We start from the raw sequence: 12,182 nt of genomic DNA, 5'->3' as shown, positions 1-12,182 counted from the left end.
TTATAATGACGATTAAACACCCGGGATATTCAGGCAGATTCCAAATTGCCCAGTCCTTGTCGCTCCAATGTCACAGCAAGGGCTGCTGGGTATCACTGCTACGCGGGAGGTGGCTGGAGGCAGGGAGAAAGAGAACTTTCCAGAGAGATTTACGAGCCAGCTGGAGGGAGGAGGACGGGAGGGGTGGGCAGAGAGATGGCAGGTGTGGCTGGGGGCAGGATCGGAATCTGGCTCTGCGGTTTCCCGGCCACAAGTTACCTCGCCTTTCTGTGCCTCGGTCTCCTCATCTGTGGAATGGGAACGCCAGGTGTGGTAGGCAGCCTCCACGATAGCTCTCGATGGCCCCCCCTTCCTGGCATTCACACCCTGTGTTGCCCCTCCCACACTGGCAGCACTGCTTGGTGCGACCAAGAGAACATGGCACAGGGATGGTGTGTCACTTTTAGATTATGTCACAAAAGACTCCAGCTTCCATCTTAACCTCTGTCTACCCCAGGCCCCCCAGTCCATTCCTCCATCTTCGATCGCTTGCTCTGGAGGAAGCCAGCTGTCTGGCATGCGGTGAGGACACGCAAACAACCCTCCGAAGAGGCTGGCTGGTCGAGGAGCCGCCCTGTGAGCCCCGGGCTGGCCGCAGGTGGCTGTAGCCCTGGCTGACACCTGGATTAGAACCTTAGGAGACCCTGTGCTAGAACCTTCCAGACAGGCCACTCCCAGGTGCCTGACTCACACACACTGTGACCTAATACACGTTTGTTTTTAGCTGCTCAATGTCAGGGTAATTTGTTATGCAGGAATGGATAAATAATACTTTGAGGGTTGTTGTGAATATTCAGGGATTTGGTGCAATGTAAGGTCTCAGCACGGAGCCTGCCACATGGTCAACAGCTCAGGAAAGGCTGCTTAATATATTCACAGTCTGATGAAGCTACAGACCACTTCTCAAAATGATTTAAAATGCATAAAATAAAAAACACAGCATCACAAAGGAAACCCATTATACCACACTGCACGCCCAGGCCTCCGGTGGGGAGGACGAAGGTCCCAATTTAACAACACTTGCTGCCTGCTTTGGCCCATAAGCCAGCCTGGCTGGATTTGCAACCGGTGTCCCCACAGGTGGGCAATGCGTTCCTGGGTCCTTTGTACCAGGAGGATTTGAGACAAGGCACAGCTCCATCACCGTCATACCATTACCATCCATAGCCCAACCCTCCCACCTTCACAGCACGCAGCGGCCCTGCGGGCAGGGTGCCGAAGCTTACATGTGCTGGGACGCGTTGGGGAAGAGGCGTGAGTACTGGGGGGCAGAGTCCTCGGGGCCGTGGGGGGCCGCGTGGCTGATGACCATCAGGACGGGCCGGTGTGGGTACATCTTCTTGGATGTGCGGAAGAAGCTCACGCTGTCATTGGTGATGAGGTCTGTCAGGTAGTCCTGGGGTGTGGGGAGAGACGGGAGAACTTGTGAGGAGCTGGGGCACTGCAGTGACCCAGACAATCCCTGTCCCCTGGGGCCGATTGTCCAGAGGCAAGAAAGACAATCAATGAGCAAGGAAATGGTGTCTCGGGCTGGTGGGGAGCTGCTCTCTATAAGAAACCTATCCTCACTGCTTGACTGTGGAACGACATGCCTACGAGGCTGTGATTAAACATGTTTTTTAAAAAGCCACCAGGAACATCCCTAACGCAATGATATAGCATCCAGAAAGAACAAACGTGAGCCACCCGGATCAACATGGACAGACCTTACCGGCCTGGCCCTGGGTGAGAAGAGTAGGTTGTGGAAGGACATGCACGAAGCAACGCCACTTGTATACAGGCGAAAACCACACGAAACATACTGTTTGAGATATGTGCATATGCGATAGTAGAATGCAGGCATCCATGCATTAGCAGGGGGCTGGTTTCCTCCCGGGGAGGGGGTGCGGCAGGCTAGGAAAAGGGCCCGGGACTGTGACCCGGGGGCTCCTACGGTCCGTGATACTGCATGTCCGGAAACATGTGTGCTGTGATGACCGGGTCTGCCTCTCCAGGATGCCAGGAGGGTTGCAAGTGCTTGGAGGTGAAAAGCCCTTGACACGGTGCCCTGCGCATAGCCAGCTCTTGAGAAGGCGGCTAACGTTGGCCGTCTTGGTGGTGTGGCAGGTCTTCTGCATACCTGAGGGCACCCGCCCTCCTGGGTCCTCCTCAAAGCCACTCTGACGCCAGTTAAGGCTCTGCCGACCTCCGCTGGCTGCAGCATCTGGCATGCTGCACACCGCCCCCCCCACCACCCCAGCCGTCCACGTGGGTCGAAGGGGACACCGCCCTGACTCCAGGGGTGGGTGGTGAGCCCCAGGCTGGCCCATGAGGACACACCATCTCTCTGGCCGCAGGACGTGAGCATCCGGGCATCAGAGTGAGGGATAAGGGGACCTGGGCCAGGGTGGTGGTGGCATTGTCCAGTCATGGCTGGGAGCAGATTCACTAGACAGGATGTGTCCATTGGCTGCATGTGGGGGAGGGGGGGAGGTCTCCTCCCCCCGACCCCCCTGCCCCACCTCACACCCTGCCACCTGGTTTCTGGTCTGAGGGAAGCGTACAGAGAGGGGGCTTCCAGGAGAAAGAAAATGTTGGGCGAAGGCAGGAATGCTAAGTGCTGGACAAGCTGAGCTGGGTGCTGGGGTCAGCCAGGAAGGAATCAGGGATGTGGGCTGTTAACAGGAAGGGTAAGACAGGGGAGGCTAAAAAATGAATTTTCTAGAACCTGGAGATCAGCTGATAGATTATGAGGAACTCTCCTCTCTGCCCCCCTTCAGCCCTGCTCCAGGCCCATTCCCGCTCTCCTAGGTGAGGAGCTAGACTTCCCTGGATGCCCTCCCGGCCGCGCCCGTGCAGGTGGGTGGTGATGCCAGCTTCTAGGGACTTTGCTCCTAGCTGGAGCTTAGCAGCCACAGCAGCGTCCCCCTTCTCCATGGTGACCTCCGACTGACTTTGATCAGTAAACCAAGAGGAACCCAGTGCCTCCCTGGAGATTGCTACCCTGTGGCTCTGGGCAAAAGCGTCCGTTTCCCCCAACCGGTCATTTAGCCGAGGAAGCCTGTGGGGTGTGGGGCATGCTCCTGGGGACCTCGGCTACAGGACAGGCTGGCCCGTCTCAAGCCCTGCCTCGTTCTCCAGGCTTGGCTTTCGCCGCTGCTTCTCATTTATGTGCTCACTTAACAAATACTTGCTGGGTGCCTGTTCCCAGGGTGCCAGGCTTCCTGTTAAGGGCTTGGGATGTGGTCACAGGTCCCCGTCCCCATGGTGATCACAGTCCTATGCTGGTTGTGGAAAAGCATTCTCATTAGCAGAGAGAAGGCAGGGGACCTGGGAGGGGCAGGAGGTTTTCACTCGCTTAGGATTACTTCTGGCTGCTGGGGTGGGGGACAGAGACTCTAAGGACAAGAAAGGGGACCACAAATGGCCTGATGGCAAGTTCCTCTTCTTGCCTGGACCTGGGTGCCTGGAGAAACGTGTCCCATGGGTGTCCCCTGGGAGATCCTCACACTTCTGCCCCATGGAAGCCTGTGGTTCTACCTCTTGTCTGAACTTGGGTGAGATAAACCAGCTCACCCCAAATTTCTCAGAGCATCCCCCAAAACTGGAGTCTACTGGCTTCCAGGACTAAATTTTCTGCTTGGGAAGCACACATGAGCTGCTTTAGGGCTGTGCCTTGAGAACGATGGCTTTGCTTCTGAGACCGGGTTTGAGGGCAGGGATGGGGGGCAGCCCTCAAGCCCACCTCTTGATAGTCTCTTCACTTGGCAAGTCAAACTGTAACAGGGTTTCTTTTTTTTTTTTTTTAATTTTTTTTTTTTAGATTTTATTTATTTACTTGACAGAGAGAGAGAGACAGCAAGAGAGGGAACACAAGCCAAGGGAGAAGCAGACTCCCCGCTGAGCAGGGAGCCCGATGCGGGACTCGATCCCAGGACTCCAGGATCATGACCTGAGCCGAAGGCAGTCGCTTAACCAACTGAGCCACCCAGGCGCCCTGTAACAGGGTTTCTTATTCTGAGCCACTGGCTCCCTGGGCAGCAGGTCTAACCTTTATTCTAAATCACAGTGCTGATCCCACCCCCGTGGAAGCTTCTACAGCAGTTTGTGTTCAAGAGAGATTCACATCCCTTTAAGGAGCAGTCGTATTTCATGAAGCTGAGGGCTCTGGAGTCAGAAACTCTGGGTTCACTCCCCAGCTTTATCACCTGCTATCTGTGGGCCAACCACTCACCTTTCTGCACCTCAGTTTCTGCATCTAAAAAATGGGCCCAATAAGAGTCCCTTCTTCAGATGGTGGCGTGAGCATTTGACAAATGAATAAAGCACTCAGCAAGGAGCCTGGCACTGAGAAAACCCACAATGAACATTGGCTCTGATTACCGTCATATGTTTGCTCAACTGACCTTCACAGCAACTCTGAGAAGTGGACTTCGTGCCCATTTGACAGATGGGGAAACTGAGGTCACAGAACAAGCCATGCACTCAGAGCGAGACCTCAAGCCTTTGTATTTTTTGTCTGCTCCATCGCTTTTCCCTCACAAACAAAATTCTTAACGAGCATATGGTAGTTTACATTAAGCATCAACAAACCTTTTCTGTAAAGGGTCAGCTAGGAAATGTGCGAGGCCTAGCAGGCCAGATGTCTCAGTTGCAACTACTGCTCACTGTCACTGTAGCAGGAACGGCCACCGTGTAAACGAATGGGCACGTCTGCCTCCAGGAGAACTAGAGGCCTGCTAAATTGTAAATTTCATGTCATTTTCACTTGTCATGGAAGCGGCTCTTTTGATTTTTTTCAACAAGTTAAAACTGTAAAAACCACTCTAAGCTCAAAGGTTAGACAAAAACACTTGGCAGGCAGGACTTGGCCCATGGGCCCCCGTTCAGAGAATGGATTTGGAAGCCAGATGGCCTGGGTTTGAATCCTAAGCTTTACCACTCACTAAACTGTGTGGCCTCGTTCCTTAGCTTCTCTATACCTCAGTTCCCTTACGTGCTGGTTTTGAAGAGTAATAGCATATACGGTGTAGACTATGGTGAGACATGCATGGGTTAATTCTGTATCATGTAGAAAGATTTCAACAGATCTGCTGCATGTTATGTCTAAGTGAGCGCTACTCATTATTCCTCAAGAATCACACGCCTGTGCTTTCCACGTGAAGATGAAAACCGTACAAACAAATCTGGTTCCCTTTCATCACTCCTCACCCCTGCTTCTGATCTTGGCCCCTCTTGTCCCTCACCAGGAAGTACTTCTTCAGATGTGTGGTTACACGTGTTCTAGTATTGCTTTATGCATCTTTTTTTACATCGATCAGATCATACTGTGCATATTCATTTAATCATTCAACAAACACAGCGGTGAATACAACGAACCCACACGCCTGCCTTCAAAGGCCTTGTATTCTAATGCAAGGAGACAGACATAAAGTGAACCAGTGCTCTACACAGGTGTGGTGCATCGGTGGTGATCAGCTGCGGGGGGGGCGGGGAGGTGAGTGGGGGGGCGCCCTTGATACACGGTGGTCTAGGAAGGTGACATCTGAGCAGGGGCCTGGAGGACCTCTCTCTGCAGCCTGCTCTTGCCTTCAGCCCTTTGTCCAAAGCCCTTTTGATGTAGAGCCATCACACAGACCCTCCTAGTCTTTTTCTAGAATCCTCCAGGGTAGCGTTCCTTCGTGGTCACTTAATCACTTCCTGCATTGGTGGCCTTCATTGATTTCTTTCAATAACAAACAAAGCTGCAAGCAACAGCCGAGCCAGTTCTCCCCTCCTGCCTACGAAGAGGCTTCTCCAGAACGCAGAAGCACAAATGCCGGATCAAAGGGTCCCGTTCAAGTTTACAGAGACCGCCACCCCTCAGGGCCTTCCCACCACCTGGGCCCCGTCTACTCCCCACCTGGAGGCCTCTTCTGCGATCTGACCCCCTCATTCCTAGCCCCCTCCTGCCGCCAGTCTCACCTTCCCCCACCTCCTCCCTGGCCATCAGCGCGTGCGCGCTATCATTCCTCCCTCGCATTGCTGCCTCTCGGTCCACTTTGCCATCAGGACCCTTTCCAGGGCATCTGGCCTTGGGAATAGTGACTCAGGACAGAGTCCTCAAAGGGCCTTTAAAGGAACTAGGGAAGGACCGTCACTTCTTCCCCAGCTGGGCCTCCTGCTGAAGCCACCGAGGCCAGCAATGAACCCTGGTAGAGGCATCTCACCCCTCAGGCTGCTGGAGCACGGGCTCGCCGGCTCTGCCCCCACTGAGACGCCCAGCTCACTCTGGCCCCCACTCCCTGCTGCCCGCCTCGGGTCTCAACCCTGGACCTGTGCCAGCTCTGACTCCAAAGGGACCCCCATCCCCCTGTTCCCAGGCCTCCGCTAACAGGGGGCCCAGGAATCCTCCCACGGGGTTGCTCTCATTCACAGGGGAGCTGTGTCTGTGGCAGGAAACAGGGTGAAAGAACAGCCACTGTGTGTCCCGTCCTCAGCCCCAAAGGGACTCTGAGTGTCCCTGGGTAACTTGATTACAGGGCCGCTCTGAGACCAAGCATGGACATGGTGAGGAATTTTAATGAGGACGGAGTGGATTTCTCTAGGTTTTGGAGGATCTTCCCGTGTTGAGTCTGGGAGGAGAGCAGCAGCGTGTTTAGCCCCAAGACACTACAATTTGTATTTCCAGCTTAGAAATACCCCCACCGGGACTTTGGAATTAACTCACCTGGGAGGGGATGGAGGCCTGCTCTGTGCAAAGTGAGACACAGAGCGAGGGGAGACGGTGCTGCCCAGGTGATGTCACATGTGGTTTCTGCCACCGGAGCCTAAACTGATCAGACTCAGTGAGGGGACACATCAGTGGTGATCCCCTATCAGAGGTAGGAGGGATCCCCAAATGTGCTGGTGTTCCCCAAAGGGGAGTGGGAGAGGGTGTTTTTAGGCCATTGAGCATCTGCTCAGCTTTCTTCCGTGGAAACTCTCCATTTCCACATGGGCTCTATTCTCAGCTGATGTTCCAGGGTCTCCAGGGCGGGGCTCCGGCTGTTCCTATCTCTGGTTCAGGAGCGGAGCATGTGACTACAGGCCACTGAAACCTGGCCTCCCTCCCTGGCCACACTGATTGGTTCAGGGGCAGACATGATGGCTGGATCAGGGTGACTGATCCAGAGCCAATGAGATGCAATGAGTCTTGCTGGGAATCCTGGGAAGGGGTCCCCCTCACTTGCAGCTGGGCAGGAAGGTGAGAGGCTGGAGGGACGGCCATATTGCTACCGGGGCAGGGAAAGGGGGAGGGGGAGGGAGAGGAAGGGAAGGGGAAAGACGGGGAAGACAGGGAGGGAGGGGGAGAGACTGTAAATGGCACTGAAGAGAAGAAAACAGCTTAGAGGAGAAACCACCACCTAAAGATTTTGTTTGAGCCCCTGGATCCAGCAACGTCTGATGCCATACTGCTGGACCAGTTAAATCGGCTGATAGGTTTCCTTTTCAGATGAGCCATTTTGAGCTGAGTTTCTGTTCCCAGGCAATTGAGAGGGGCCAGTCTGATTCAAGAAAGGATAAATCCTGTAATATAGAGCACCCGGGGAAGGATTCATGGAAGAGAAACTGGATAAGACCTGGATAAGTTCAGGGCGGGAGAGCACTAGTGAAGATTTGGAGATGGGTTGTAATAACCAACAAGGCTGGTCTGGTTGAACTGGCTCATACGGGGGATGCTGAAATAGGAGACGGGGCTGGTGTGTGTGTGTGTGTGTGTGTGTGTGTGTGTGCGCGCGCGCGCGTGCGCACGCGTGCACATTATTACATATGCAGGGGCGTGCCCATTTTCCAGATTTGGGAACTGAGCACCTTAGGAGTAGGGAGGATGACCAAGGGCACATCATGGGTCGAGGTGGGGCTCTGAACCCCAGCCCTCTGCCTCCAAGGGAGAAACTCACTGCACAGTCCCTGGAGGGCAGTGGGCAGAAGAACAGCATAGTGCGCTGTGAAGGCCACACACCCATGGGTCAGATCTGGCCCTGAGGCAAACTTGATTCACGCAGGATGTTAGAAAAGTCTGAATTAGCTGCCAATATTTAAAAGTCAGGCTTGTAGCTTCTGCTGAAATGTCAGAAAACCTGGCCATCTTGGGCCCACATTTCTACATGGAACTGACATGCCTGATCTGAGTTGGCTGCCCCCCTCTTAGACAGATACATTCCCCACAGTCCCCACCACTCTCTACTCTTCCCCCTCGCCCAGCTCGCTACCCTGTGTGTGTGACTGCCTGTCCCCTGGTGACTTCTGCCTGGGGGGGGGACCTAGTGTAGTGATTCAGAGAGAGATGAACTAGGGAGGGGAGCCCCGAGGAACCATCAACACTAACCCAGAGAGCCCTGCTTGTGACAGTCAGCCAGGGCTGGTGGCAGTGACAGTGGGGAAGGGAGAGAGAAGGGAAGAACGTTGTGGGGGAAAGAACGGATCAAGAAAGCTGCAGGGGGATGCAAGAGCTGGCTTTGAAGATTTAGTTGGGACAGGGATATTTGCTAGTCTCCAGATTTTTTTTAATGGAAAGTTTAGATGAGAGAGACATCACTGTTGGTCTCCCATCCTCCCCCCCCTCCTCATTTAAGCCAAGAATCAGCACACTATAGCCCTCAGGCCAAACCAGGCCCATTGCCTGTTTTTATAAATAAAGTTTTATTGGAACGAGCCGTGCTTATCTGTGTACACATCACCTATGGCGGCTTTTACACTACAATGGCGACTTAAGTAGTTGCAGCAGAGACTGTACGGCTTGTAATTGTAAAATATTTAGTATATGGCCCTCTACAGAGAAAGTTTGTTGCCCTGATCTGAACTACTACGTATTGAGTATTACTGTATAGAAGGGGCTCTTCTGATGCTCTGTGTGTATTAACTTACCTGATCCTCAAAAACCTTTCTGATAACACCACAATGAAACTCCACTATACCCCAGTACCAGAGAATACTAAAACAAGACAGTACCGGTATTGATGAGGAAAGTGGAGGAACCGGGACGCTTATAACATTCCCGGCTGGGGCTGTCAACTGGTTCAACCACGGAACCTATCCTGTGCCCCAGAGGTTCTCCTTGCAGGTGTGTAACCAAAAGAAAGGAGTACCTATGTTTCCCCAAAGCCATGTGTAAGGATGTTCATGGTAGCCTCATTCATAAGAGGCCCCCACTGGAGACAACCAAAATGTCCATCAGGGGTTGAGTGGATTCACACCTGCATTCTACACAACATCGCTACGCAGCACGAGGGGACCGCGCGGCTGATGATGCGGAGGCACATGGAGGACTGTCGCAGGCGTTAGGCTAAGTGAAAAAAGTCCCGACCCAAAAGAGCCCATACAACGGGATTCCATTGATGTGAGGTTCTAGAACAGGCAATACCAATCTGTGGTGATGGAAGTTGGAATCGAGGTTACCTCAGGGGTGGAAGTTCTGACTGGAGAGGTGTACAAGGGAGCCTTCTGGGGGCTAGAAATGCTTCATATCTTGACCGGGGTGGCCCACCCATACGTGAGAATTCCGAGCCTTCCACGTCAGATCTGTGCACTCTGTCTCATATCAGACAAATTAGTAGGACTAGAAAAACTACGACATGGGGAACAAACACATACATTGAGGTACACTCATACAGCGGAATGCCACACAACGAGAGTGGAGGACCTACCCCCCCTACGTGACAGCATGGATGGGTCTCAACGTGGTGTGAAGCCAAAGGAGCTGGACGCAGACTGAGGGTGTCACGCTGCGTGGCTGAGCTCTCGCCGTCCCTGTGGGAGGGCGGTTGGGGGGGGAGTTATGTGAGGGGGGCTTTGGGGGCTGGCGGTGATAGTCTGCTTCTTGACCTGCCATGTGCCGGTGACATGTGCCTGTTGGGTTGGTGAACACTCACTGAACCAGACTGGACTGTCCGTACGCACACTTCCTGTAAGAATACTCTGCTCCAGCATCCTGTGACCAATACTCTCAGACACAGACTATTATTTGAGAGATGGACACATGGAGAAGCAGCGGTGCACGCAGGCTGCTTGAGGTCGCTCATTTAAGTAAGCGTCACCGTCGGTAAGCCGGGTAGTTAAGCTCCCGTGTCGCGCCCCTAACTGTCCCCCGGCCAGGGACAGGCAGGACTTACCTTGGAGTAGTCAAAGCCGTGCTTCTCCTTCACCCCGTTCCGACAGAGCGTGTAGTTATAAAAACGGGAATTTTTAAGGAGGCCGACCCACTCCTTCCAGCCAGGCGGCACATAGGAGCCATTGTATTCATTAAGATACTTCCCGAAGAAAGCTGGAAAGGGGAGAAGGATCAGGAGGCCACGTGAGAAAGCACAGAGCAAAAGTCTCCTCTGTCCCCTGATCACCGAGACTGCTGTGTCCCCAAGGCGTGAAAACAGCGCTACCCTCTGAGCCTCCTCCTCAAATGTTTTTATGTGCATAAGATAAAATATATAGGATGACAGAGCAAATAAGTTATTTTGAAATAGTCATCTTATTTTGAAATACAGTTATCTAACTATTAAAAGAATTGCATGTCCTCTTACAAAAGATATTACCTTGCAAAGAATAATGGTTTCAAAGTAGTGATAAGTGAAAATATTTTATTTTGTGATACCTGTCACGCCTGCCGTGGAATCTTATCATATCAGTGATTCCTACCGATGACAAAATTACAGATTCTCTTGTGCTATGGTTCATGGCCTACCTTCCTAACGGAAGCCAATGCTAAGTGATGGTATAGGTTCGTAAAAATAAGAACGCGATTCTTTCCCGTTACAGCTGATGGACCCCTTGAATTCTGTCTACTGCACGGTGACCAGAACGGCTAATATCAGACCATGGATGACACCATTGTTGTTGGGGATGTGGAGTAACAGGCCCTTGATACACCTGCCAGGGGACGTGCAGACTAGCCCATCTCCTGTGCGACCTTGACTGGCAGGCTCTGCTAACCTTGAACTCACTCATACCTTCTGACCCAGTGATTCAAATCCTGGGTATTGACTCGGCAGGAAGGCATTCATTCATTCCCCAAGTCATGTGCAGGACATGGCTCAGGGTAGCACTGTTCATGAGAGCCAAGAACTAGAAACAAGTCAGATGCCCATCAACAAAAGCATGGTTGAAGACATTGCTGGAGATCTGTATAGTGGAATGAATACCACTCCGGAACAAGGCAGAACGAACCAGTGCCACATTCAGTAATAGATGCAGCTCAACCACCTAATCGCGTTAAGAGAGATAAACCAGAGATGAAAGAATGCTGTATGATCCCATTTATATGATGTTCAAAAAGAGGCAAAACAGATCTATGGTGTTGGAGAACAAAGCAGGGGTTCTCGCTGGGCATGGGGTGCGCTGCTTGGGGGATGGGCTCGTTCTGTCTCCCGCTGGAACCCAGCAGCTTCCGTTGCTGAAACCCCACTGGGCTGGACGTTCAGGAGCCGTGCCCGTCTCCACATTCGCCTGTCACACCAGCGACAGGGCTTATGTAAAGAAAGTCACCCGGATTCCTCGCAAAGGGGTTATACCCCTAAACTTTGTGCGGGTGAAGAGGTAACACATAAGTTCTTTATGGTACTCTCTTGTTCTTTTTTCTTCTCAACGAGCAAGTATGATTTTGAATAATTACAGCCTACAAAGCCATTTTGAAGAAATGGAAAAATCTGAGGGTTTTTCCAGAGACAGAGGCCCTGTGCCAGCTCTCCTTCAGATGAGGACACGGGGGCTCTGAGACACACGGGAGCTGGTGCTGAGAGCTCGGAAATGGGAGAGTTCCAGATTGTTGAAGGGCGTGAAAGAGGTTTCACCAGCAGAGTGCTTAGCGCTGTGCCTGGCAAACTGGGAGTGTTCAGTGGGCGCCAGTTCAGAGCCCAAGATGAGAAGAGACAGATAGGGGAGGTGAACATCCGTAGAGGGAGGAATGCACTGGGGCTAGGTGCTGACGCCAGCAGAATGAGATGGGGCCTTCTACCTGGAACCTTTGAGAAAGCATGGAGAGCTGCCTTGGGCCTGCTGCTCCCAGAGAAGAGAGGCCTGGGCAGGGAGAGCGGGGATGGAGCTGGAGCCCTCCATGGGCGTTTTCCTGGAGGCCTGGCAGGTGGCTGGCCCCGCCTGGGAGTGGGAAGCCCCTTTAGGCCCCAAGCAGCCATTCCCAAATGCCCATGGCA

At 52.9% G+C, this 12,182-nt stretch overlaps 1 protein-coding gene across 4 annotated transcripts in view; it reads right to left on the bottom strand.

The window, feature by feature from the left end:
• SULF2 (sulfatase 2) overlaps positions 1-12,182 on the bottom strand; it is a 110,619-nt gene that overhangs the window by 26,300 nt on the left and 72,137 nt on the right. For all 4 annotated transcript variants that reach the window (XM_025875506.2, XM_025875507.2, XM_073880316.1 and 1 more), the window contains exons 4-5: positions 10,152-10,303; positions 1,266-1,435 (exon numbers count right to left, since the gene is read on the bottom strand). In XM_025875506.2, the coding sequence (XP_025731291.1) occupies positions 1,266-1,435; positions 10,152-10,303 (322 nt within the window). The remainder of the gene's footprint in view (positions 1-1,265; positions 1,436-10,151; positions 10,304-12,182) is intronic.

The sequence above is a fragment of the Callorhinus ursinus genome, unplaced genomic scaffold, assembly GCF_003265705.2.
Source record: "Callorhinus ursinus isolate GAN/ISIS: 27379988/994484 unplaced genomic scaffold, GSC_fseal_2.0 scaffold38, whole genome shotgun sequence".
In the NCBI taxonomy this organism is placed as follows: domain Eukaryota; kingdom Metazoa; phylum Chordata; class Mammalia; order Carnivora; family Otariidae; genus Callorhinus; species Callorhinus ursinus.
The sequence above is the reverse complement of the archived record's forward strand: the minus strand, read 5'-3'. Positions and strand labels throughout refer to the sequence as shown.